The sequence below is a fragment of the Pteropus medius genome, unplaced genomic scaffold (genome assembly GCF_902729225.1).
Source record: "Pteropus medius unplaced genomic scaffold, Ma_sr-lr_union100, whole genome shotgun sequence".
NCBI classification, from domain to species: Eukaryota; Metazoa; Chordata; class Mammalia; order Chiroptera; family Pteropodidae; genus Pteropus; species Pteropus medius.
The window spans coordinates 6,118,793-6,142,448 of NW_024348533.1; the positions used below are offsets into that span (position 1 = coordinate 6,118,793).

At 36.8% G+C, this 23,656-nt stretch overlaps 1 protein-coding gene across 3 annotated transcripts in view; it reads right to left on the minus strand.

Moving 5' to 3' along the window:
• Nucleotides 1–218: 218 nt before the first annotated feature.
• The window catches only part of LOC120616633 (zinc finger protein 2 homolog), a 51,229-nt gene continuing 27,791 nt past the window's right edge, over nucleotides 219–23,656 (minus strand). For 2 of the 3 annotated variants that reach the window (XM_039880282.1, XM_039880283.1), the window contains 4 exons: nucleotides 22,222–22,348; nucleotides 22,075–22,129; nucleotides 21,759–21,848; nucleotides 3,697–3,937 (listed from right to left, as the gene is read on the minus strand). In XM_039880282.1, coding sequence (XP_039736216.1) covers nucleotides 3,913–3,937; nucleotides 21,759–21,848; nucleotides 22,075–22,129; nucleotides 22,222–22,348 — 297 coding nt within the window. In that variant the 3' untranslated portion in view covers nucleotides 3,697–3,912. Of the gene's footprint in view, nucleotides 3,938–21,758; nucleotides 21,849–22,074; nucleotides 22,130–22,221; nucleotides 22,349–23,656 lie in introns of all 3 variants that reach the window. The other variant, XM_039880281.1, reaches the window with a different exon arrangement.

A 23,656-nucleotide genomic window follows, 5' to 3' on the forward strand; every position in this document is an offset into this window, starting at 1 on the left:
TTAAGTGTGAGCCAAAGGTGCTGCTCGGGCAGGTGAGACTGCCCAGGCAGAGCCATACTACTTCAGATTAGAAAAGCACAGAATAGCACCTGGGCAAATGCTGATCCCTTAGTTGAGGTCACACAATAAGGTGTTAATCATAAGGCAGAATACAATAAAGCCAGAGCTAAAGGCCTGCTTAAACAGTATTACCATAAATACATCCAGTCAGCCCAGACAAATATAGTAGGCCATTTATTTATTTTTTTTTTGCCTCCCCAGAAAGGGTTGAGTGAATAGGCATTTCAGAGGTCTACTTTCATCAAGACCGAAGCCTGGCAGAAGATAGGTCTGGGGGAAGGGGAGCACATTTTCAGATGAGGGCCTCAAACTACATTGATTCTGGGGGAGGAGCCGCCGGGGCTGTCACTGGGAAAAATGAGGCTCTTAAAGTGGAAGCAGGTCTGGGATCCAGCTTGATAGCAGGCAGCTGCCGAGTGGCTATAGCTCTCATTAAAAACAAACAACATGAACAACGAACAATTTAGAAAAATGTTTCTCAGGGATTCAAGGTAAGGGGGTGAGAGGACCAAGCAGGCCATATGGATAGTAATGAAGGCAGGTATCAGAGCAATGAGCACAGTTTCTCTAGGTTATTGTGGAATCTCAGGCTGCCAGCCATGCGAAGCTGTAGAGGAACATACCCAAGGCACGGATGGTCCCAAGTAATCTTTTAAAATGCTGCTTCACCTGCATCTTAGTAGAAAGTATGAATTGCTACTTACTTAACAGGAGACACCTATAGCCGACCTTTATTAAATGGATGCTGAACTTAAGAGAACTTGGGCTTGAAGGCTGCGGGAAGCTTCAAGTCTGTTTAACCTGGAAGCCATTGATCCTACCATGACATCGAATGTCCTCTTCTGTGACTTGGAGCTCAGGTGCAGTATTTGCAAGGACAGCAGGGCACCCAACTTGATGGAGAGCACTTCCACAGACCAGGAACCTGCCACTCTGCTTCCCAGAACAATCGTTTACTTGCTCTGCCATCATCATGATGTGGAATGTTCCAGCCTGCAGTAGTGTGGGCTCCCATTCTGTGTGGTGAGGGAGGGGAGAATGCCACCAGTGGTTGAGTGGGTGAAGACACACAATTGTTATTTTATTTCTCTCCGATTTCTACTGACAGCACTGAAGGATTAGAGATGGTGAAGGAACTCCACCTGCAGGACTAGAGTGTCACTCAAACTTCTGGACACAGACACTGTTCCTGCCAGAGGTCACAGTGCTGTTGACCACTTCTCATACTCCTGGAATTACTCAACATGTTGCTCACCACTGTCAGACTGGGACAGGCTTTAAGTAGTGCAACACACAGAGGAGAGGGAGTGCCTACTTTCAACTGCAAAAGCAGAAATACAAATCTCTCTGCTTTTCTTGTGAACACAGAGTTAATAATTTCAGAAAACGACAAAGACAGGGCAGGATCAGGATGAAGTTCAATGTTCTGGGAGTGACAGATATACTCTAACACAGGGGTCACCAAGGACTACCCAGCTGTGAGAAAGAGTGGGTCAGAACCTTTAACTGGCCATGGGGCTCCAATCTCTCTTGTCAGTTGCACATCTGTAAATGCCAAGTCATAGAAGTAGAGGTGACCTAAACCACCACCAAGTTGGTTGGAATCGTCACACCTACATCCCATATGTAGAGTAACTGCAGTACAGAGCAATCAAAGGGCAGTGTTTACACAGGGTAAGCCCCTACATTAGGTATCACCCCAGGGTCAGAATCAAGCTGAGGCCCAGAGAAACTGGGTAACTCAAGAATTTTGATTAACCTCTGCTTTTTAGGCAGACATCCCAAGTTCTGAAAGCTGGATTTGGGAGCAATACCCACAATCATGGGCTGTGTATGATGTTGGATCACCACTCTCCAAGGGCAAATGGGGTGGTAATAAGTGACATGATGTTACCAGTTAGGAGCTGCTAAATCAAAAGATGAATGCACCATTCAAATGAATTGTCCTAGAAGGAGAAGATGGGTAGGAAACCAGTGGACACACAGACCAGGGAGATCTCACAAAAACAATTTGAAGCAGAAGCAGACTTTAAGTTAAGTCCTGAGCTGATGCATAAGTGAATGCACTTTCTTTACTCTGGGCGTCAGCGGTTTGATTGAGAACAGAGGGTTCCATTAAAGGTGGAAACCCTTATATAAAAGAATCAAAGAGAATGAAATGCTTGTAGACCAGTTCCTTACTTTTTGTTCTTTTGCTACTCAACCTTAATTTTTACAATTTCATAATTTTTCTTAATAGTCAAAAATGTAAATTTGACAAAGTAATTTTTATGTTGTTGATGAAGCACTATTTTGGTTCTTATACTTGGTAATTCAGACTAATTACACAGAACTGTTATTTAGTTGAGGCAGTTCTGAATGATGAGGCATGTTTGACATGCTTAAATTCTCAAAACCCACAATCCTGTAAAGCTTGACTCTCAGTAAAACAAAAATGACTATGTTGATGTAAACCTTCTTGGTTATTCTCTAGAATGGATTCTCTTACATTCAATAATTAACACATTCAGTCTCAAAGCTCTTCCTTATAAACTGCAATCACATCACTTTTCTCCAATATGATGTCTCTGATGCTGAATGAGGTTTGCAGTCTGGTTGAAAGCTTTCCCACATTTATTACATTTATAAGGTTTCTCTCCTGTGTGAATCCTCTGGTGTTGAGTAAGGTGTGTGCTTCGGATAAAGGCTTTCCCACAGATTTTACATTTGTAAGGTTTTTCTCTAGTATGAATTCTTTTATGTTGAGTAAGGGCTGAATGGTCACTGAAGGCTTTCTCACATATATTACATGTATATGGTTTTTCCCCAGTATGAATTCTCTGATGCTGGGCTAGGGCTGATTGGTCCCTGAAGGCTTTCTCACACAAACCACATCTATAAGGTTTCTCTCCAGTATGAATTTTCCGATGTCGAGCAAAGGATGAATTATCTCTGAAAGCTTTCCCACATTCATTACATTTATAAGGTTTCTCTCCAGTATGGATTCTCTGGTGTTCAGTAAGGGATGAGTTCACCCTGAAGGCCTTTCCACATTCATTACATTCAAAGGGCTTCTCCCCGGTATGAATTCTCTGATGCTGAAGAAAACTTGTACTCTGATTGAAGGCTTTCCCACATTCATTACATTTATAGGGTTTGTCTCCACTATGAATATTCTGGTGTTTGGTAAGATGTGCCCTGCACACAAAGGCTTTGTCACATATGTTACATTTAAAAGGTTTCTCTCCAGTATGTATTCTATGATGGTGGGCAAGGTGTATGTTTCGAATAAAAGCTTTTCCACATAAGTTGCATTCAAAAGGTTTCTCTCCAGTGTGAATTTTCTGATGATAAGTAAGTGAGGAGCTCACTGAGAAGGCCTTGCCACATTCCTTACATTCATACGGTTTCTCACCTGTGTGAATTCTTTGGTGATGGATAAGGTGTGTACTCTGATGAAAGGCTTTCCCACATTCTCTACATTCATATCGTTTCTCTTTAATAAGAGTTTTCTGATTTACATTAAGTTTTTCAGTGTGAATTTTCTGATGTTTATTAAGGGTTGAACTCTTAGTGAAGACTTTTCCACACTCACTACACTCAAAGGCTTTTTTGCTAGATTGAAATCCCTGACTTTGAACAAAAGATGAGCTCACAGTGCAGTGCTTCCCAGATTCATCACATTCTTGGTAACTACCCACAGATGAGGTTTTATGGTGCGTGAACACTACTTGCTGCAACTTTATCTCCTGGCCTCCATGCTGCCATTCCCATAGGCTATCATATTTCCAGTGACTATCTCTAGTGAATCTTTCCTTTATCACCCACTGATCCAATTCTTCTTCAGGAATATCTTCCTTGAGAGTAGATTTCTTACTCACGGGCACAGTCATCCAGTCTGAAAGACATCAAAAATAAAAATGTCTGTTTTATTCCAGCAAAACATCTACTTGGGATAAGAGGAGCCTGTTTATAATCATAATAAAGAGGCTGCAGTTTTGAAAATTTCTTGAAGTGAAGAAAGGAAAGGAGAAGAGAAGTCAACAGAGGACAAAACAGGAAGGGGTTGATCTAATGTATAATGTATGAAGCAGGAGATCTTGGGAGCTTGAGTTCAGAAGTCACGGGCTTGGGTTGGGATCCTGAGTATAATAGTTACTTTATTTGTAATTACAGATAAGTTACTTGACTTTCTAAGCCTCAAAAACCCTATAGAGACCACAAGATACTAATGATTAAAAAAAAAAAACGTACCTTGTCTATTTTAGTGATATGGTCTTTAAAATAATCCAGATGTGACCTTAAGAAACCATTGAAACTAGAGGCAATACTTGGCAGAAAAAATTCATCTCTAGAGTAACTACAAAATCCATCATTTCAATGTTTAATATATTCACGTTAGCATTTGGATGGATAATAGAAAGTTAGGATACTATTAATGCTGTGGGAAAGACCTCCCGCTACCAGTGAGGAAGCAATGTCTTCAAACCTATATGAACGATGTGACATTTACATGAGGAAAATATACTATGAGGATGTATATGTGAGCACAGAAAGTCAGGAGCAAGGCAGCAAACCTGTCAAGATGTACCCACTGCTCTCAGTGGACAAGGTCCTGAATAACTAGAATAGGACTCTGCTGCTGTGATAGGAATTGGGGTCCCTTGAATTATCTGACACATGATTCCTCTCTCCAAACACAAAGTTCAGGCTTACTCAACAACTGTCTGGCTTGGTATCTTTCATGAGTAGAGTTCAAGATTGCATATTAGTTTTTCATATGTATTTGTGAATATCTGCCTTTAATGTTATCTATTTAAGACTCTGTACTAAGAGATGCAATATAACAACTAGCGACTAAACACACATGAGGCAGATTCCTGGGAAACTCTATTAAGAACAAGCCCCCCTCATTACATTTCTTTTCCTACTCACTCCAGAAAATCTACAAAGAGCTATTATCAAAAAAATAAACCCCGTAAAGCTTATTTAGAACAGAAAGGTAAACAGGTGCATTTTAAGGCTAAAATCCTAGTGAGCTCAGAGAATATATCCTTGCTCAAAACTGAGAATGGTCAAAGTTAAACACCAATATTACCAAATTTCAAAATCTTAAGGACAGACTTTTACTTCTGGACCTGATAGAGTAGCCTGTGGCAGACTGACATTCCTAAGGGAAACAACAGGAAAATCTGAAGTGGAAAAAAAAAATCTGTCTAAAGGCATCAGATGTCACTTGAGGCCAACTTGATAGTCTAATTTTTGGGGAGAGAAGGGAAATACAGAGAGTTGATTCCAACACTTAATGGTTTTTATCTCATAAAATTTGCTGAATTCTTAAGCTGCTCAGGGCAAGAAACTAAAGCTAAGCAGAGGTTCAGAATTTTCTATGGTCTTGTAGAACTTTGGAGCTAAAAACTGGAGTTTAGGACCTTCTAAGGAAGGGGTGGGAGGGTGGTCAGAGTAAACATGTGAGGCTCTCATTTGGATTCAAATATTTGTATTGTAGGGATCCCAGAAGGAGAAGAAAGAGAGAAAGAAATAGAAACTTTATTTTTTTAAAAAAATGGTTGAAAGCTTTCCCAAACTGGGAAAGGAAACAGACATCTAGGTCCAAGAAGCACAGAGTCCAAATTTGATGAACCCAAAGAGACCCACACCAAGACGTACTGCAATTAAAAAGGCAAGTTAAAGAGACAATCTCGAAGGAAGCAAGAGGAAAGCAACCAGTTATATACAAAGGAAATCACATAAGGCTATCAGCTGATTTAACAGCAGCAACTTTATAGGCCAGAAGGGAGTAGCAGAACACCTTTAACCTTTAGAGTGCTGAAAGAAAGGAACCGACAACCTAGAATACTACACTCGGCAAGATTATCATTCGGAATTGAAGGAGAGATAGTTTCCTAGACAAACGAAAACTAAAGGAGTTCATCACCATTAATCCAGCTTTACAAGAAATGTTAAAGGTACTTCTTTAAGCAGAAAAGGAAAAGTCATAACCAGATATAAGAAAATATGAGGAAGGAAAAATCTCACAGGTAAAGCCGAATATTTAATAATTACAACAAATTGGACATGTAAAAAGCTACTATAAAGGTCAAAACAAAAAGTATCAAACTCAATTCGAACTACAATAAGTAGTTTGGAGATACACTACACAAAAAGATCTAATAATGACATCAGTAACGTAAAGCAAGGAGAGGGGAGTTAAATGAAATCCTTACAGAATATATTCAAACTTAAATGCCTATCAGCTTATAATATAGAATGATATATCATTCTATACTGCTATACTGCTATAAATTTATACTGCTATAAATATAGAATGATATGCATAAATCTCATGGTAACCACAAACCAAAAAACATAAAAGATATGCAAAGGATAAAGAGAAGAGAACCCAAACAAAACTCTAAAGAATACCAGCAAACCACGAAGAGATCAAGAGAAAAAGAAAGGAACAGAGGAGAATTATAAAAACAACCAAAAAACAATTAACAAAATGGCATATTTATCAATAATTTCTTTAAATGTAATTGGGTTAATGTTCCAATAAAAAGACAAAAGGTGGCAGAATGGATAAAAAAAAAAAAGACCCATTGTATGCTACCTACAAGAGATTCACTGCAAACAGAAAGACACAGTGAAAGTGCAAAGAGAAACAAAATGAAAGCTGGGGTAGCAATACTCATATCAAACAAAATAGACTTTAAAACACAAAATGTAAAAAAAGAAAAAAGACAAAAAAGAACACTGCATACTTATAAAGGAGTGGATCCAAGAGGATATTATAAATATCTATGTACAATTATAAATATCTATGTACCCAACATAGGAGCACCTAAATATGTAAAAACAATTATTAATAGATGTAAAGGGAGAAAAATCACAGTAATACAATAATAGTAGGGATTTTTAACACCCCTGTCACATCAATGGATAGATCATCTAGATAGAAAATTAGTAAGGAAATAATGGCCTTAAATGTCACATTAGATCAGATTGACTATAGAAATTTTTTAAAATTTCATCCCAAAACTGAAGAATAGTTTTTTTCAAGTGCACATAGAATATTCTTCAGAATGGATCACTTATCAGGTGACAAAACAAGCCTCAATAAATTCAAGAAGACTGAAATCATATCAGGTATCTTTTCTGAGAACAATGGCATAGAAATTGGAAATCAACTACAGGAAGAAAACTGAAAAAAACACAACTATGTGGAGACTAACCAATATGCTACTAAACAACCAATGGATCAAAGAGAAAATCAAACAGGAAATCAAAAACCATCTTGAAGCAAATGAAACAAAAATACAACTTTTCGAAATGTATGGGATGCAGCAAAATCAGTTCAAAGATGGAAGAGACAAGAAAAATCCCAAATCTCACTCTGTATTTAAAAGACCTAAAAAAGAAGAACACACAAAACCAAAGGAAACAGTAGGAAGGAAATATTTAAGATCAGAGTGGAAATAAATGAAATAGAAATTTAAAAAACAATAGAAAAGATCAGTAAAAACTAAGAGCTGGTTCTTTGAAAAGATAAAATTGACAAATCGTTAGCCAAACTCATCAAGAAAAAGAGAGCCCAAATAAATTAAATCATAAGTGAAAGAGAAGTTACAACTGACATCACAGAAATACAAAGACTCTTATGAAGAATATTATGAACAATTACATGCCAACAAATTCAGCAACCTAGAAGAAATGTTATAATAAATTTCTGTAAATATGTAACCTTCTAAGACTGAACCACATAGAAATAAAAAATCTAAACAGAGAGATTTCTAGCAATGAAAGTGAAGCAATAATCAAAAAACTCCCAACAAATAGAAGTCCAAGACCAGACCCCTTCACAGGTGAATTCTACCAAACATTCAAAGAAGAAATAATACCTATCCTTCTTAAACCATTTCAAAAAATTGAAGAGGAAGGAATGCTTCCAAACTCAATCTATGAAGCCAACATTGTCCAGATACCAAAACCAAACAAAGACATTACAAAAAAAGAAAATTACAGGCTAATATCCTTGATGAACATAAATGTAAAAATTCTCAATAAAATATTAACAAACCGAATTCAATAATACATTAAAGGATTATAGACCACAACAAAGTGGGTTTCAACACAGGGATGCAAGAATGGTTCAATATCAATAAATCAATCAACATGATACATCACATTAGCAAAATAAAGGATAAAGACCATATGAACACCTCAATAGATGCACAAAAAACATTTGACAAATATCAACATCTTTTTACACCAAAAACTCTGAACAAAGTGGGTATCAAAGGAACATATCTCATCATTATACAGGTTATATCTGACAAACCCCTAGCTAGTATCATACTCAATGGTGAAATGCTGAAAGGTTTTCCTCTAAGATCAGGAGCAAGACAAGGATTCTTGCTATAACCACCTCTATTCAACATAGTATTAGAAGTCCTAGCCAGAGAAATCAGACAAGAAAAAAAAAAAAGGCATTCAAATCAAAATGGAAGAAGTAAAACTCCAATTATTTGCAGATGATATAATACTATATACAGAAACTCTAAAGACTCCACCAAAAACTTATTTGGACTAATAAATGAATTCAGTAAAGTTGAGGATATAGATCAAAATACAGAAATCTGTTGCATTTCTATACACCAATAATGGATGATCAGAAGAAGAAATTAAGAAAACAACCTCATTTACAACTGCATCAAAATGCATAAAATACCTAGGAATAAATTTAACCTAAGAGGTGAAAGATTTGCACTCTAAAACTATAAGACACTGAAGGAATTGAAGAAGATACAAATAAATGGAAGGATATACCATGCTTATGGATTGGAAGGATTAATATACAGATTCAATGCAATTCTTATTAAAATGCCAATAGACTTCTTCTCAGAATTAGAAAAAATTAATTCTAAAATTCATACCACAAAAGGCTCTAAATAGCCAAAGAAATCCTGAGGAAGAACAAGGTGGGAGGTACATGCTCTCTGATATTAAACTATACTACAGAGCTACAATAATCAAAACAGCATGGTACTGACATAAAAATATAGAGAGAGATCAATGGAATAGAAAGTCCAGAAATAGGTCCTCACTTATATGGTCAATTAATCTATGACAAAAGGGGGCAAGGATATACGGTGAAGTAAAGACAGTCTCTTCAGTAATGATGATGGGAAAACTGGATAGATATATGCCAAAAAATGATATTGGACCATTTTTTTACACAATATACAAAAATAAACTCAAAATAAATCAAAGACTTAATTGTAAGACCTAAGACCATAAAACTCCTTGAAGAAAATATAAGCAGTAAACTCCTTGACATCATTCTTTTTGGATATGTCTCCTCAGGCAAAGGCAACAAAAGAAAAAATAAACAAATGGGACTACATCAAGCTAAAAAATATTTGCACAGCAAAGGAAATCATCAATAAAACAAACAAACAAACAAACAAAACTCTACTAAATGGGAAAAGATATTCAACCATGATACATCTAATAAAGGGCTAATATCCAATATAAGGAACTTGTACAACTTAACATTAAAAAGACAAAAGATCTGATTTTAAAATGTGCAGAGGAACTGCATAGCACTTCTCCACAGAGGACATACAGATAGATGGTCAACAGACATATGAAAAGATGCTCAGTGTCACTAATCATCAGGGAAATGCAAATTAAAACTACAAACAATGAGATATCACTTCACACTTGTCAGAATGGCTAGCATCAAGAGAAATGCTGACGAGAACATGGAGAAAAGGGAACCCTGGTACTCTATTGGTAAGATTGAAAATTAGTGTAGCTACTATGGAAAACAGTATTAAAGTTCTTCAAAAAATTAAAACTAGAGCTGCCATACGATCTATCAATTCTATTTCTGGTTATTTATCTGAAGAAGACAAAAAAATTAATTTTGAAAATATAAATGCGCCCCTTTCTTCATTGTAGCATTACTGTAATAGCCAAGATATGGAAGCAACCTACATGTCCATCAATAGATGAATGAATAAAGAAGTGGTACATATATACGATGGAATATTTAGCAATAAAAAAGAATGAAATTTTGCCATTTGTGACAGAGAGATGGACCTGGAGGGTATAATGCTAAAGTGAAATAAGTCAGACAGGGAAAGACAAAGACCATATGATTTCACTTATATGTATAATCTAAAAAAGAAAAATTAACGAATAAATGAAACAAAAAAGAAACAGACCCATAGATACAGAGAACAAGCTGATGGTTGCCAAAGGGGAGGGGTATAGGGAGATGGAAATTAAAAAACAAAACAAAACGTAGCATTGACATTTTCTATCAAGTTAGGGATTCCTGACCTGCACTGAAGAGTACCGTTAGTTTATAGAGGTTAAAAAAAGACCATCATGTGCTCTCTCTCTCAAATTTGGAGGTTTCAAAGCTGAATGAGTGGTATAACACCCGAGTCTCCTATCTCAGTTGTGGGGACTCCTTTTCTGCTGGTTCTATGTCATATGACGGTATGGCCAAGATGGGAAACATAACTATACCCTCCTTAGGTATCCAAGAGCAAAGTGGTGACATCTTGATTTCTTTCTGGTGCAGAATCCTGAGTTTAAAGTCTCACTGTACAAGAGAAGTGCCAAGTAGACATAAGAAGTCTGCAGTCACAAAATAAATATTGCAATAAATTGGGGCAGAAACTAGCTTGTGGTACTAAGGCATGAAGGAAAAGAAAAAAGAGCATCAAGAAAGTACAGCTTGCTACATGAAAAAATCAAACTCAAAAGAATGGGAAGAAGAGAGACCTCAAAAATTTAACTTTTTTTGTCTTGGACCAAAGAGCTATTTTGTAGCTCAGAAATTCATCTTTGGACTTCAAAAACTGGACTGGAAATGGGAACGATGAAGCCGAAAACATCAAATAGCTTGGGATCCTTGGTTCATTAGCAGCAACACACACAGAACTCATCACCTCATCCATTCTTAACATTTCATTGTAGGAGGAAAACCACAGGCCAAACCTAGCAAAAGCTGTTATATTTAACTCTTTAGCCTCATGTGCTTACTAGTGGTTTCTGAGTCTCCAAGGCTGAGAAGTAATGTAAGGTGGGGTTATTTAATATGTGTTGTGGAAGGAGGAAACAAAACAAATAAAAAGAAGAGAAATACCAAAAATATAGACACAGAAATGTAAAAAAGAAAAAAAATGAAAAGGATTTTTCATGCAAGCATTAGCCACAAGAAAGTTGGTATACTTATAACATCAGACAAATCTCACAAAAAAAAGACTTTAACATATTTCATATTGACAAAAGGATCAATTCTCTAAGAACATATAACAAATCTACATTTGCACATTACATAACTTCATAATGTATAAAGTAAAAGTTGAAAGAATGAAAAGGAATCAAATCTTAACCATCACAGTGAGATGTTTATACATCACTCTCAATAAACTCAGAATTCAAACCATTAAGAATAAGGATGATTTTAACAACTTGATGTACGAACTTGACCTAACTGATATACTTAGAACACTACACCTAACAATGACAGAATACACATTGTATTTAAGTGCATACAGAATACTTATGAAGGCTGACCATATACTGGGCCATAAAGCAGAATGAACATATTTCACAGGACTGAGAACACTCAGAATATGTTCTCTGAACTTAGTGGAATTAAGCCCAAAATGAATACCAAAATACCAAAAAGATAATTAGAAAATCCACAGACATTTCTAAATTAAGCAATATATTTTTAAATAACCGATAGATTAAATAAAAAAACATGGCAAAAATTAGAAAATATTTTAAATAGTAAAAGCACAAAATGGAACCTATAGGATGCAGCTACAGCCATGTTTAGAAGGAAAAGTACATCTAACTATCTGTGTATTATCCATCTCAAGAGAGTAGAAAAATAACAAAGTAAACCCAAAGGAGAAGGAAAGAAATAATAAAGATAACAAAAATTAATAATTTAATTAAAAAAATGATAGAGCTCCAGCAAGCCTAATAAAGGAAAGAGAAAAGGAATATTTTACCGATACCAAGAATGATAAAGGTGATATCAGGATAGCTTCTATAGAGGATTTGTAAGAGAATAACATAATGAGGAAACTTTATGTCAATAAATTTGACAGTTTAGACAAAAGACTCAAATTCCTAGAAGAGTGCAATGTAATAAATCAGACACAAGAAGAAAGAGAAAATCTGAATGGTCCTATATCAAATAAATAGATTGAATCCTCAGTTTATAACTTTTTCACACAGAAATTTCCAGGCAGAGATGGCTTCACTAATGAAGGCTTCTGAACATTTCAGGAAAAAATAACACCAATCTTAAATAGGTTATTCTAGAGAACTGAAAAGAAGGAACATTTCTAACTGGTTTTACGAAGTTAACACGACCTACCAGAATCTGATGAGGACATTAAAAAAGTGTAAAACTGCAGACCATTTGCTCTCATGAACACAGGTGCAAAATTCCTAAATAAAATATTAGCAAAAGGAACACAGTCATATAAAAAAGGATAATACATCACAAATAAGTTAGAATTCTAAGGTCATTTTCACATTTCAATCACTCAGTATTATTCACCATATTAACAAAAATAAAGGAGAAAAATTACAACGTTACTTCAATAGATGCTGAAAAAGCATCTGACCCAATTCAACAGCCAGTCATGATAAAGATAAGCAAAGTAGGAGTAGAACCAAACTACCTTAATCTGATCAAGAGTATTTACAAAAAAAATCTACACCGAACATCATAGTTAATTATGAAATATTGAAAACATTCCCCTGAGACTGGGATGAAATAGGCATGTCTGCTATCACTCTTTCTATTTAATATTGTACTAGAAATCTTAATCACTACAAGGTAAAGAAAGAAAAAAGGAAAAGGTTGGAAAGGAAAAATGAAAGTCATTACTCTCAGATAACATGATTACGTTCACAGAAAAACACAAAATATGGACACAAAATTAATAAAAGAATTTAGTAAAGTAACTAGATATAAGACCAGTATATAAAAACCAATAGTATAGCTACATACCAACAACGAATAATTGGAAAAATCAAACTTTCAAAAGACATTTATAATTGCATTAAAAACAAAAAGTACTTAGAAATAAATATAATGAAAGATATATAAGAACTGTACATATAAAACTACAAAAATTTTAAGAAATTAAAGAAAACCTAAATAAATATAGGGATATACTATGTTCACAGAATGGAATACTTCTAATTCTCCCTATTTAACCTACAGATTAAGTCCAATTCTTATAAAAATTCCAGCAGAAATTTTGTGGAAATTGAAGACAATTCTAAAATTCTAAAAGAAAAGAACAAAGCTGGAGGACTTACATCATCAATTTTAAGACTCATTATAATGTTAAATTAAAACGGTATTATATTGGCACAAGATTTGATAAAAAGAATGAAACACAAAAGAGATTCCAGAAACACACCTTTACACAAACAGTCCAGTGGAACAGATTACAGAACCCAGAATCAGACTCATGCACATGTAGTCACTATATACATAATAAAGGTGACACTGCAGTACAATGGGAAATGACAGTCAATTTAGTAAATGATCCTGAGTCAGCTGGGTACCCATATGAAAAACAATGACTAATGAATCTTCCTAGTGGATGTGGCAGCGTCTACTGAAGCTTACATTCTCATGAACATATTACTCCCGGCTATGTACTCAAGAAGAATGTATACATATATTCTCTAAAAGAGGTATAAGAATGTTCATAGCAGCAGTATTCATAATACCTCCAAGCTAGAAACAAACAAATGTCTAGCAACAGTAGAATGTACAAATAGTGGTAGGTTCACCAGTGAAATATTGCACACCAATGAGAATGAACCAACTATTGCTACATGTGACAACATGGATGAATCTTAAACACACTGTTGAAGGAAAGTAATCAGGTACAGAAGAGTACATACTTCATGATTCCATTTATATGAAGTTTTAAAGGGAAATAAAAGCAAACATAAATTAATTAATGGGACTACATCAAACTAAAAAACTTCTGCACAGCAAAAGAAACCATCAGCGAAACGAAAAGGCAACCAACCAAATGGGAGAAGATATTTGCAAATGATACATCCAATAAGGGGCTAATACCCAAAATATATAAAGACTCACACAACTAAACAACCAAAAACAATCTGATTAAAAATTAGAGAACCTGAATAGACATTTTTCCAAAACACATATACAGATGGCCGACAGACATATGAAAAGATGCTCAACATCACTAGTTATAAGGAAAATACAAAACCACAATGATATATGACCTCACATCCTAGATAAAATGGCTATTATCTAGGGGAATCATTTTATAAACTATGTAAACATCTAACCAATGTACTGTGTACTTGAAATTAATTTAAAAAATGGCTATTATCAAAACAACAAGAAATAACAAGTGTTGGTGAGGATGTGGAGGAAAAGGAACCCTCATACACTGTTGGTGGGAATGTAAATTAGTGTAGCCATTATGGAAAACAGTATGGAGTTTCCTTAAAATATTAAGAATAGAACTATCATAGGATCCTACAATTACACTTTTGGGTATCTATCTGAAAAATATGAAAATACTTATTCATTAAGATATATGAACCCCAATGTTCATTGCAGCATTATTCACAATAGCCAAGACAGGGACACAACCTAAGTGTCCACCAATGGATGGCTGCATAAAGAAAATGTGGTACATACACACAACAGAATACTATTCAGGCATAAAAACGATAAAATATTGCCATTGTGACAACACGATGAATCTTGAGAGTATTATGCTAAATGAAATAAATCACATAGAAAAGGACAAAGTCCATATGATTTTACTCACATGTGGAATATAAAACAAAAAGTAACAAATGAACTAACAAAACAAACAAAAACAAACCATAGATACAGACAAAGGAATGAAGGTTAGCACAGGGGAGTGGGAGGAGGGAGAATTGGGTAGAGAGGGTCAAATATGTGGTGACAGAAGGAGACTAGACTTCAGTTGGTAAGCATGCAAGAGTACAAAGATGCCAAACTAGAAGCGTGTACACATGAAAATTATGTAATGTTATTAACGACTGTTACTCCAATAAATTTAATTTTTAAAAAGTTTTAAAACAGGCAAAACCAAAGCTATGGTCAGATAGTAGTTATGTTTAAGGCAAAAGAAACAGAAGGGAATGGGCGGTTCTGGTGTGCTGCTAACATTCTATTTCTTGATGTAAGTGCTGATGATACAGATGTATTTATACTATAAAATTTTGTTGAGTTGTATACTTATGATTTGTGTACTCTTCTGTGTTAGTATTACTTTGGGAAAAGTTTACTTAAAAAAATCTGGGAGATGGATTTCAAAAAGGATAATTTGGCTCAACAAAACTAACCAACTGAGATTTTTCTTTTCTACCAGCTATGGGACAGCTACGTCTATGAAAGCGTTTTCTTGATTGTGGTAATAAAAACAAATCTGTATATAAAAGAATATTTGTCTTTTTAATGTTTTAGGTTACAGGACACCCACTTAATTGTTTATGAAGAGAGGATTCAAATGTACCCTGGTTTTACCACTCGGAAGATTAACTGAGGTGAGGAAGGCTGGACTTACTAAACCTATGAGCACTCAGGGTCACTCTCATGGGGACAAGGTCACTTCTGCATGGGCTGAATCAAGGACTCCTAGCCCTAGCTGCAATGGCCCACAACCAAATATATATATATATGTAACTCTAGGGTTTCAAGCAAGGCATGCAAGTAGTATGACCCAAGCCCCTAGGGGAGGGCCAGAAACTAGCCCAATTTACTTCCAAATCCTCAAAGACTTCAAGGATTCGCATCATCAGGAACCTCCAGAAGTGTGTGTGTGGTGGGGGCGGGGAGGATAAAAGAAGGAGTTTAAGATCAATTTAAAAAGTTGTTAGGCCCCCAGAGCCCTTTCCCAATGCAGAGCAGCTAGGGACTAGGGACATCCCTCTCCAGACTCCGCAAAAGACCAGAGGAATTTTCTCCCGGAGAAAGTACATCAGAGCAGCTCTGGATGAAAAATAACCAAGGCAGCTGATGGCGGGAGAGCTGTGTTGAAGATTCAAGTCTCACTCACTTGCATGTAGCACTTCTCAAAAGGACTTCAGCTTCCAACTGTTTAGCTAGGCAGACAGTCAGGGATGACCAGATGCTGAAGCCTCTAACAGGAAAGAGATATCAAAAGAATCAAAGAGGAAATTTGAGGACACAGAGCGTATGAAGGAAGAAGATCTTTTTGAAAATTATTATTTTTAAAGGTAAAATATTTTAACTGTAAAACATAGATAAGAGCTTACAAATAAAGCAGTATTCAGAGAAACGAGTTCCTGGAAATTAAAAATGATGGCAAAATTTCAAAACCCAATAAATTCCTGTAGTAAACAATTAGAAAACCAGAAAAAAATGAAACAACTGATTTTAGGTAATGGATAAGTGACAGGGAAAGATGGTGATCCCTGAGAGAAGTGAAACAGACAAGGGAAAACCTAGGGATACCCCAGTTTGGTCCCTGGAGGCAGATTCCAGGTCATTGCACAGGACCAAACAGCCCAGGAGTCTCAATGAATTGAAGTGACAGAGATCAAGGTTTGGGGAAACTGAGGCAGCTAAAATCTGTGGCCCACTGAAGAGCTGAAAGCTGAGGAAACTGAATTTGCAGTTTAAAACCTTCCCACCAAAAAAAAAAAAAAGGTAAAGAAAAGGAAAAAAGCCTAGAAGACTTTGCTGGCTCTACCAAACATTTAATGAAGAAATGATGCCAATTCTCCACACATTTTACCAGAAAATGGAAGAGAAGGGGAAACTTCCAAATCCATTTTATAAGGCTAACATTACTCTGATACCAAGGGGAAAAAAATTACAAACTAATATTGCTCATAAATACTGATGCAAAAATTCTTAACGAAATGTTAGCAAATTAAATCTAGTAATATTTAAAAAGGATACTAAATCAAGACGAAACTGAGTTTATCCCAGGAATGTGAATTTTATTTGACATTTTAAAACCAATTGCAGTAATTCACTATATCAACCATAGCATCATTTTAAGGATTCAGAAAAGCATTTGACAAAAATTCAACATCTGTTTATAAGAAAACTCTTATCAGACCAGTAATAGGTGTAAATTTCCTTAACCTGATAAACAACATCTATAAACAAACCTATCTCTAATGTTAACTCAATGGTGAAAGGCTGAGTGCCTTTCCCCCAAGACATGGGGTAGGGAGGATGGCCCCTCTCACAGCTGCTTAGAAATTCATGCTTTCATTCAACAAATACATACTGGGACCTCGTGTGATGAGGACACCAGAGCAAATTGGTCCTTTCCTCATGGATCTGAGGGCAGAAAGGATTATTTAAACAGGAAACAAAAAGGACTAAGATAAAGATCATAAAGGTAAAGACTGATCTATTGTAGTTCATTAATTACAAATTGCTATTAGTAAAGAAAGAGAAAAGATAAGCTATAGACTGAAATATATACTAACTGATAAAGTATTAGATTCCCAGATATATATACAGAACTCCCAAAAATGAATAAGAAAAAGATAACTATAATAGAAAAATGGGCAAAAAATATGAATGTAAGTTATAGGACACAAACAATCAACATATAAAAAGATGTTCAATTGCACAAGGAAATGCAAATTAAGACCACGATGAGGCACCGTTTTTCAGGAATGGGACCAGGAGAATTTTTAAAAGTCTGAATGTTCCAAATTTTGGCAAGAATGTAAGATAATAGGAACTTACATCAACTATTAGCATAATCTGGAATTCGTTTAATCAGCAATCAGGGAAAACTGAGTGGCGATGAAGCACATACCTTTAAACGCAGTATTTATTTATCTATGAATATGCTAAAGAAAGTCCCAAACAAGGCCTATGTGTACAAAAGGAAGTACATACAGGAATATTTAGGTCAGCATTAGTCAACACAGCAAAACGTCTGGAAACAACCTCCAGGTCTATCAGCCAGAGAAAGGATCAATTAAGGAGCAATCACTGAAGGAATACCAAAGTGCAGTTAAGAAACACCTGGAGCTACACATCTGAACAAGGATTTAAAAACAAAAGTTGTGGTAAGAATGAGCCCTGTGTGGTTGGTACGTGGGTAGGCGCACTGCCTGAGTCACTAGAATAGCTGACGAGCGACGACCCCGCTAATGGATATACCTTTTGACCCAGCAGTTGCATTTCTGTGTATTTATCCAAAGCAAACCAAAACAATAATTCATAAAGATCTATGCACCCCTATATTCATGGCAGCACAATTTATAATAGCCAGGATATGGATGCAACCTAAATGCCCATCAACAGACAATTGGATAAATTATGGTTCATATATACAATGGAATATTACTCAGCTATTAAAAAAAATGAAATCGTACCATTTGCGATGACATGGATGGACCTAGAGGTTATTATGCTGAGTGAAATAAGTCAGACAGAGAAAGATAAATACCATATGATTTCATTTACATGTGGAATCTAAGGAACAAAAAGAACAAACTAATCAAAAACAGACTCACAAATATAGAGGACAATCTGGTGACGGACAGAGGGGAGTGAGGTTGGGGGCTGGGAGAAAGGGGTGAAGCGTTAAAGAAGTACAAATTACTAGCTGATAGATGGTCACGAGGATGGGAAGAATGGCATAGGGAATGCAGTTAACATTAATGTTTTGGCTAGGTGGAGAGCCACAGAAGAGAAAGAGCAATCAGGGGGATTGTTTTACAAACTATATAAATGTCTAAGCAATGTACTGTATATTCTTGAAACTAATAAAATAAAATTTAAAAAATAAAATAAAATAAAAACAGAAGGTATGGAAAAGTATCTGTAGTACAATATATATGTATCAAATTTTACAGCCATAAAATTGCTTCGAGCTGTGGGTCAATGTGGTAAAATTGTGGAGACCAGCACAGAGCTGCCAGCAGGAAAGGAGGAAGGCTCAAGGGGGCGCACGCGAGACTTCGCATGTGCCACTACTTTCTGATCCTTAAGCTGACAGTGGGGTATGTATGGGTGTTGTTCCTTTATTCCTCAAACTGATCAAAAAATATTACATATCCTCTTTTGTACCTAGGATGTATATTCAAAACACACTTATTTAAGGTAAAGAAAGGAAACGATAATGCTAAGTGTAGAGATAAAATTACATGTCAGAGAAATAAATAAAAGCTGGTTTTCTAAAAAATAATTGCCAACAAATTTAAGAGAAAAAAATATGCAGGTAAAATGAGGAATGAGAAAGAGGACATAATATTAAAATGTTAAAATTATAGAGGCATATCATGCACAACTGTAAATGAATACATTTTATAGTTAAAATTTGATTATTTTAAGCTAAATGGTAAAATGTACAATTGCTATAACAAAAAACAAACATAAATGGATTAATAAATAAGAAAAAAATACAAAAAGTTATTAGCAAACTACTCAAAATAAGGGATCAGGTAGTTTTCTTTAGGTTTACTGAGTAAACAATTTCTGTGTAATTAAAGCCATTTTAGAGGAGAAAAAAATGACACATTTGAGGGTCAGATGGGTTTCATGCTGGCTTCACCCTAATCCTGGCTTGCCATGTAATAGCAACATTAAATCCGTCCAAATTGATTAACCACTCTGAGGCTTGGTTTTCCATAAAGTGGGGTTCACCATACTTGCCCCACAGGCTGTAATTATTAAAGATGGCAACTGACATAATTCCCCCGAAATCACTCAGCAGGGTGCCCAGCCATGGGCACTCAGTCAGCTTTTTCCTCCCTCTATAAGCTCATGACCCAGGGAAGAGAAAAATATAGAAGGAAAGCTACTTATCAAAAGGACTTGTTCTTATTCCTATTAAAAATTAAGTGTCTATTCTAAACCAAGAGTAATTGATGCAACAATGAAAAAGGTCTCGATCCAGTCTCTTAAAATCAGAGCAAACCCAGTAGCATTGTCCTTCGCTGTTTCTGAAGTCCTAGCCAGTCATTAAGAAGTGAAATAGAAGTAAGTAAAAACAAAAACTAAAAAGGAGTCCAAAGAATATTTTAAGAATAAGACAGAGTGACAATGGGGATAAATATTTGGAAATGATTATCATCTTTTTACAGTAGCAATTTCCAGTTAAAAAGCAAAAGGGGATGATACGGTTCAAAAGTAAAAATATATAACCTTATTAAGAAATGAGGGAAACAGCTATAAATCTGTATTGAGAGATATAAAATAAGACCTCTTTCCAAGACCAGATAACCACTTTATTGGGAGATATAAAATAAGACCTCTTTCCAAGACCAGATAACCACTAATCTTCCTTCATGAATGGGCTCCAAGTTTGGGGTATCCAGGCAATGCAGAAATAAGAGGTCTGGAACCAAGGGCTGTGAGAGGCACCTGGGAAGGAATCAAGCACCCCCACCTGGTTTTTAAAGTTGTGACCCACACCTGGCTCTAAAGTCCCCTGTGGGCATCAAAGTCCTTCTTTGTCTTCATGCTCCCCCACAAGTGCAAAAAAGAATGAGTGTTAATGACAAATAAATTGAAGAATAAATGAGGTTATGATGCCAGAGTGGTAGGACAGAGGATGGATTTCTTTTAATTCCCTCCTCTTTTTTTGTTATCACACTGCTTGTATAATACAAAATGAAATATTACAATGCCTTAGTTTGGTTAAAATAGAACCTACAAATTCAGAACACTATTGGAGTAAGTTAAAAGATTTTTTTTGATAACTGTTTTGGAGTTAAGACATTTAAATTCCATAACAGATTGGGTCTTCAACATTCCAGGTATAGAGTTATTTACTGTAGGAGATAAATTCCTGCCTACTTCACTGGGCAAAGTCAATAACAAAAGGTTTTAAAATATATATTTAAATATTCTAAACTGCAAAAATGTTGTAGTGAAAGTGACCTGCTGTAATATCTTAGTTAAGGCAGCATGCTCTCTAGAACACTGAGATGTAGGAGAGGCACCCTCACTCCTGGTCTTAAAGCTACCAGACCCAGTGGGCTGCTCAAGACAAGAAACAGCCACTAAACTGTCATGTTCTCTGTGTCCCCAAGCAACAAATCTATGCCACTCACCAGGTGCCAAGTAAAACATCCCATGGACCTGGCCTTGCTCTCCTGGTGCTGAGAGCCCAGTGCAGTGCCACAAAAGCTGAACAATTACACGTTGGCTGTCTGTCTGTACACGAGTATGAACAAAAAGGAAGGGAGTTGAAGAGACGTGCAATGTTTAGCCAGGAAAGCAGCCATCGCAAGCACATGGTAACTGGCCTGTAGGACCAGAAGCCGCCCTGCTGTGGGTGACCCAGCATGGCTCCTCCTTGCTAAAGAAGTGTTAGCAGAGGCTGCACTGTCTGTCACATGCCGAACAGGACAAGGGACATGCAAGCATGGTGGGGGAGCCGCCCAGATTACATGTGAGATCTTTTCTAAACCGGGGACTATTAATCTATGACAAACAGGGAGAGAAAAAAAACCACGGAGACAAGGGTCCAGGGAGGCCCAAACTGCCACAAAGAAGGAGGGCCACATGCAGGTGGGGACAAATGTGGCAACAAAGTATCGAAGTGAACAAAAGGGAAAAGATGCTCATTTCTCAGCCCACGGCTTGCTGCATTTGCTGAGTTTCTCCCAATGTCTCCCACATGCGGGATTCTTACCCGGACAGGAGCCTCCAGTGGTGTCCGGCACCCATTCTTCTTCCCCTTTCCCAAGCTCGGCGAATATATCTGGCTTGGGTCCTAAGAGTCCTGTTTTTGAGGGAAAAAAATGGAGCACATCTGTTCATATTAGAGATAAAATCACTGCAAGGATGAGATCTGATTCTTGAAACTTTTTGGAAAAGGTGACTTGATAGGAAGGCCTAGGGTAGAGACATTTTCCCAGAGGACAAGAAGATGGCTCAGGCCTGACACAGACAACCTGTTCCCGGCCCTTCTCCCTGCCGAAGGGAGGGAGGATTCGACCCTTACTCACCTTAGGCTCCAAAAGAATCCTGTGCCCGGGACACCAAGAACAGGCATGTCGGAGCCTTGAAAATAACATCCTCAGTCAGCCTGTGCCCAGCCCGGCCTTCTCTGTGCAAGCAGTGTGAGGGCTCCAGAGAGGCGTCCCAGCACTCACCCAGCGAGACCAGGTTGCTGTAGTTCTCCAGCATCACATCCCTGCACAGGGCCCTCTGAGCAGGGTTCAGCTGTGCCCACTCATCCTGGGTGAAGAGCACAGCCACATCCTTGAAGGTCACCGATTCCTGTAATAGCAAGCCCAACCCTGTTGACCGCTGCACATCTTACACACCTAATACAGGTCTGTTGAAAGGCAACCAAATTAAAGCAGCTTGTAAACACAAGATACTTGTGTGACACAATGAACTTGATGAAAAGGTCAGGGAAGAGAAATAGCACAGTGGACTAGCACCATGGAGACCAGCCTCACGGAGAAAGTGGTGCCCAAAATGGGTCCTAAAGGAAAAGTCAACATCCAGGGGTGGGACCAGGAGCAGCCAGTGAGTGTGACTGGGCTGAACACAGCACCTTCGACAGGCTGCTCAGCCCTTTCAGTGATTTCTGCCAGCGGTTCCTACCCTGGACAGGCTTAAATGTGAAGGAATGAGAACAATTTAATCAAATTCATCAGAATTTATACACTCAGCTGGATGCTGATCCTTCAAAGTATAGTCCATACTCATACTCTATAGAGGCTGGCACTGCTCAGAGTCTTTCAGTAATTTTTTGCAATTGAAAACACATCTTTTAAGAAATTAAAAAAAATTTTCTCAATTACAGTTGACATACAATAGTATATTAGTTTAAGGTGTACAACATAGTGATCAGATATTTATATAATTTACGAAGTGATCCTAATTAGTAGTACATACCATATATAGTTATGACAATATTATTGACAATATTATTGACTATATTCCCTATGCTGTACTTCACATCCCCGTGACTATTTTGTAACTAACAATTTGTACTTCTTCATCCTTTCACGTTTTTCTCCCAGCCACCCAACCCCATCCCCATCTGGCAAACATTAGTTTGTTCTCTGGACCTATGACTCTTTGTTTTTATTTTGTTGTTTAGATTCCACATATAAGTGATATCATATGGTATTTGCCTTTGTCTGACTTATTTCACTCTGCTTAAATACCCTCTAGGTCCATCCATGTTGTCGCAAATGGTTAGACTTCATTCTTTTTTTGTTTGAGTAACATTCCATTGTATACATGTACCACAGCTTTTGAATAATTTCATTGGTATGCAATATTCCTCTGAAGTAAAAAACCAAATGTCATTATAAAAAATTTTTAAAATAGAGTCCAGTAAATCCTACTGCCCCAAGAAATTGTTCCACCCGCTCTCTCTTCTCAGCTCCTGGCTCAGGAACCGCCTTTACCACTGAGACCAGAATCGCACTTGCTAGTAGGAAGAGTGCAGGTTTCCATTTCAGACCAACCTAGGTTCCGGTTCCAGTTCCAGTTTTTGTCACTTAGGTGACCTTTAACCAGTTCCTTAGCTTGATGCCCACTAGGATGAGCCTGCCATGGGGGGTGGGG